The following is a 4,799-nucleotide window of genomic DNA, read 5'->3' on the forward strand; positions in this document are numbered from 1 at the left end:
AACCTCGTCAGTAAAGTGAGATTCCTTAGCTCAAGACCCTTTTGCATAAAATGAGACTTTTCTCTCACTCTCGAGCCGTCTCAGTTAGACAATAGAACGGGACTTAAAGTGAGGAAAGAAGGGTTCCTTATAAAGTGTCGTTTGATAAGAAAAGGGTCTGTTAGTTGTAACATGTGTCTTATAAGCCATGGGCTTTACTGGAACTTTCTTATAACGACACACACACACCGACCAATACGATCCAATCACTCACATCACCTCCAATATAGATATATATATCCTATGAACTTTTGTCAGGGTTATTATGTACATGAATTGTCATTTTTGGTTTAATGAATATTAGGGAGAAAACTCGAGTGGTAAGTGCTTAGTTAAGATGTGTCATAACATGGGGCAGAGTCCTGCATCGGGTCGGGTACCCGACGGGTGACCCGCAAAAAAAGTGATTCGCGGGTGGTATTTTTTCAAACGCTTTTTTCTGGGTTCGGTTCTGGGTAAAACAAAGATGATGCGGGTCGGGTCGCGGGTGTTGCATAATAAATACATTTAAATAATAATAATGTAGTTTAATGTTTAAATCCTCAGACCTCTCCCCCGCGGGACCGTGCATAATCATAACCTCTGCAGCGCATCATCTGCTTCTGAGCGCGCCACATTCTGAATGGCTGAGGTGAAGCTCTCTAGCGGAGAATACAGCATTTTCCAACACTTCCTCAAGAGCGAAATCCAACGTCTGGGAGGCTTTTGGTGTCCTCCTAGATGGAGAGAATAACCAACATCCCACGGCGCTTTTTGAGAGAAATATGCAACTGCGTGTGTTAATAATTGCACGTTTTCACTGCTCATATATATATGCGGGTTCGGGTCGGGTTGCGGATCCTGTGCCGACAGGTCGGGTCGGGTTGCGGAACTAATTGGTAATATGTGCGGGTAGCGGGGCGGGTTCGGTACTGCACGTCACGGGTGCGGGGCGGGAGCGGGTCTTGAAATCAGACCCGTGCAGGACTCTGCCCTGGAGTGAGATGAGTCTTTGATACTGGACAGTTTTTGTTTTATTCTCATCTAAAAACAGAGGGATGATAGCTCATACAATAGAGATAAAAACTGTCCAGTATCAAAGACTCATCTCACTCCAGGGCAGAGTCCTGCNAATTCAGTCTTCCCAGCTGTTTAGTCTATCTCCCCAAATATGTTGATTACTCTCTCGGAACTAGTTAAAAGGTCTATCGAGAGAGGCTCTTCAGAATTGACGTGGCAACTCTACCGTGCAGTCAGACCTCTGACTCTTGACTTGTTTTGTGAATCCTCCGGCCGAAGCTCCCAAATAACCCATCAGTGTTTGCCATCAAAGCTCCAGCTCTCCCCGTGTCTCCTTTTGAGTCGGTGACTCCTCCTGCATTGCTACACAGAAGTTTCCCCCACACTCAGAATATAAAGTCCTGGAGCGCCGTTCCGGTGCGCTCGGGCCACATTATGAGCGCTGTTCTCACAGCGAGGGGGTCTCTTTGCAGGCTGTGGCATTGATGAGAGCGGCTGGTGCCGACTCTTCTATTCAAAGTATTTATAAAACACCTTGTGCTTACAGAAAACATTTTTACCAGGAAATATGATTTAAAATGTGCCTTTTCTGGTCAAAGTCTGATAAATTCTGGCTAATGGTAACACTGCTTTAGACATGCTTGTATAATTAAAGATATTATCTTTTTTTGCTCTAGCAATGTTAGACTTTAGTCTGCCAGAGGGTGTTGGTCTCGCCTTTATCTGCAAAATGTTCCTTTTCAGTCACATTCAGTGTCTGACAGGCAGTGCCATTTTCTCTGCAAACACTGGATTTGCTGACATTTCACTGTTGAGACTTACCCAGCTGGCCTCCATTGAGTCCCATTGTGTAGACAGCCTCCCTGGTCCACAGCACTGTGTGGAACCTTCCTGCTGCGACTCCAATCACGGTCCTGCCTCTCAGCGTCTTGGAGAACACCTACATGTACATACATAGCATATCACAGGCACATTTAAACTGGAGTATACACACTTTAGGAGTCTTTTACACATAAAGTGCAAGATAACTATCACGTGCTAGTTCAAAGGGTGGTGATTTATCGTAAATACTCAGTGCAAGTTATTCCACATTTCCACGTCTCAATCTGTGTTATAATAACTTGAGGGAAGCTGGGAACAGAGAGATTGAAGTGAGCAAAATAAGTGAAGCACCAAAGAGTTTAATCATGGTACCAGTAATGGTAATGGAAGATGCTAACCTCATCTTGGAAAAAGACATGAAAATTAGTTGTTTTTCCAGTTTGTGTCTATAGTAAGCTTTACGGTAAAAGAGAGGGTAAGAACTGACTTAAAAATAAAAGTGACTCTCTAGTGAAAGTGATTACTATTTCACATTTTAATAATTGAAATAATTTATAATAAATAAACAAAAATAAAACAATTAAATAACTTAAAAGACACAATCCTGCAAACTGTATTTTAGAGATAATTTGGATTACTTCTTTGCTAATAATTGGTCAAACTTAAGAAAAACAAAGACTCAATTTCAAAAGATCAAAATGAAAGAACACCATTTCCCAGTGTGATTAGAAAACATCCCGTTTTCACACATCAATTTGACTAATGGATGACAGCAGACAAACTAATCACTTATACAATATGAGGACATTCTCATATGGAATCTCAAAGTGAAAGCCCTCTAAGGGTCCGGACACACCAAACTGCCACCAAAGAACACGTTGCACTGGAACACACCGCAAAGACTTCAGCCGACGGCCAAGTAGCACGTACACACTACGCATTCGTGAGTGGCAATAACTCTCCTTACCAGCAGGTGGCTGTGTATTCGTCATTCAAAGGAGGCAACCGGAAAATAGACTGCTTGATATATAAAAAAACAACAAATAGCATGTGCGTTCCATTTTCACTCTCGTCCATCACAGACTGTTTCACATAGCAACTTATAATCGAAAACATGTTTAGTGCGGTACTGGCGGTATCAGCCCTTGGACTGTTGCTTGTGGAAGCAGATAGCAAGAGGCGGAAGCTGAACAGCCAATCAGAGTGATTTCTTCTGCTGACAGCCTCCGCTCCCGATTCAACAGGTTCAATCGGGAGCGGAAGGTGTATGACACACCAATCTGAGTAGGGCGACAGATGTGGCCAGACATCTAACGACGGCCGAAATCGGCTTTGTGTGTCCGGGCCTTAACATGTCACAAACGAGCTGTGGTTCCCCACATTTAGATTGAAAAAGGAGGAAATAGGTATAAGAGATCGAGATCATTTTCAATAGGTATGTTGTGTACTGTGGCATAGCCTAAAAATTATCATAATATTATTGATAAGCCATTGTGTTTTGGCCTTACCGTTTCAAAAAGAAACCGGCATAATATAAAACAAAGAGCATATTGAAGAAGTTCTCATCCATCAATCACAGACAATGCATGTGACATGCACGGCAAAATTCCCTCCGCACCCTTCCTTACCCTCCCCGTTACCCTTAACCTCTCACCTGTTTGGGGACATGAGCTGAGGCAGGAGGGGGAGCCAGACCCAGCTGGTGGAAGGAGTTGAGGCCAAACGTGTAAACGTAGCCTTCCTCTGTCAGAACCACCGTGTGGTCTTTAGCTGCCGCCACCTGGGAGCAGTGGTGGGACATCAGACCCTCCACCATGCGAGGAATCTGTGGAAAGGATACAAGGAGAATATAATGAGAAATATAAGAAAAAAAGTGTACAGAAATGTAAAACAGTTCATGTTCACTGCTCCATTTGCGTTGAATAATTGAGGAACGCGGCGTTTCCTCTACATTTACTTGAATTATCACATGCATGACCTTTTAGCCGCAGGGACATTCCCTGTGTATAACATTGCCTTATTTATAACAATTTGCGGCTCATTCTAACACTCCAACGGCACCCTGACAGCAGGAGCTCTGTTGTGTGACACGTCTGTATTTTTCTTACTGTTACAAAGTAACCAAGAATTGCCTTTGTATAAAAGCCTGGTTTATTAAATGTTTTATGTGAGGGACTGCGGATGGAAATTAGCTCAAAGCTAAATCTGGCACTGTTACGCTTGACACGTTGGAATGTTTTAAGTGTTCATTACAGTGCATTGTCCCTGCCAAATAAACGATTAAATGAAAAAAAAAATGTAAATCCTTTCTACCATAGTGCAGCTCCATTGTTATTGAAACTATAAGAAGACATCAGTGAGCTCCCCTTTACACCAGGTGATATGCTCCTACATTAACATGGGCACAGTAGTTCACTTTTCACAAATTACCACATGTGCTCCACCTTAACAGATTAAGAGATTTTCACATAAATCCCAGCCACCCCTGCATGCCATGCCTGAAAAATGTCATGTAAGTTCTAAGAGTAAATATGAATTTCACTTAATCATTGTTCCCTTTGCAAGACTAAGACCATTTTATTTGGTACACCTATAAAATATCAAAATCTTTTTTAGCTGTTCCACACTCAACTACTTATTGAGGTCCTTGTTAGTCATGGTGTTGTACTGAACAGCATTATATTAAGAAAGTATAATTCAAATGTTCAACCCCCTGCATCTTAAAGGTCCCATGTCATGCTTTTCCGGTTATTACCCGTCCCCTTCTGTGTTATAAAGGTTTGTATGCATGTAAACGGTCTGCAGGGTCACAAACCCTCAAAGTAAAGCCTGTAGCGAGTAAAACTCTAACACAGAAAAGACCTGTCTGTGCTGCCCCAGAACGCCTCTTTGGAGATTTCTCTTTTTCCATTTTTTTCTTCCTGGTCATAGTGACTGAC

The 4,799-nt window shown here is 42.5% G+C and overlaps 1 protein-coding gene across 1 annotated transcript; it reads right to left on the minus strand.

Annotated features, from left to right (window-relative positions):
* Positions 1 to 1,828: 1,828 nt before the first annotated feature.
* Positions 1,829 to 3,682, minus strand: LOC104961995 (inhibitor of Bruton tyrosine kinase-like). The gene is made up of 2 exons (XM_010790368.1): positions 3,515 to 3,682; positions 1,829 to 1,978 (listed from the first exon to the last, which is right to left on the minus strand). Exons 1-2 carry the CDS (start codon positions 3,674 to 3,676, stop codon positions 1,844 to 1,846), a joined length of 297 nt encoding a protein of 98 aa, XP_010788670.1. The 5' UTR covers positions 3,677 to 3,682; the 3' UTR covers positions 1,829 to 1,843.
* Positions 3,683 to 4,799: the final 1,117 nt, after the last annotated feature.

Source organism: Notothenia coriiceps, unplaced genomic scaffold (genome assembly GCF_000735185.1).
Source record: "Notothenia coriiceps isolate Sejong01 unplaced genomic scaffold, NC01 NC01_scaffold00034176, whole genome shotgun sequence".
Lineage (NCBI taxonomy): Eukaryota > Metazoa > Chordata > Actinopteri > Perciformes > Nototheniidae > Notothenia > Notothenia coriiceps.

Coding starts and splice junctions, on each gene's coding strand:
- LOC104961995 (XM_010790368.1), bottom strand. CDS start 3,676: ATGGTGGAGGGTCTGATGTCCCACCACTGCTCCCAGGTGGCGGCAGCT. Junction 1,979..3,514: donor CAGCTCATGTCCCCAAACAG/GTGAGAGGTTAA, acceptor ATGTACATGTAG/GTGTTCTCCAAGACGCTGAG.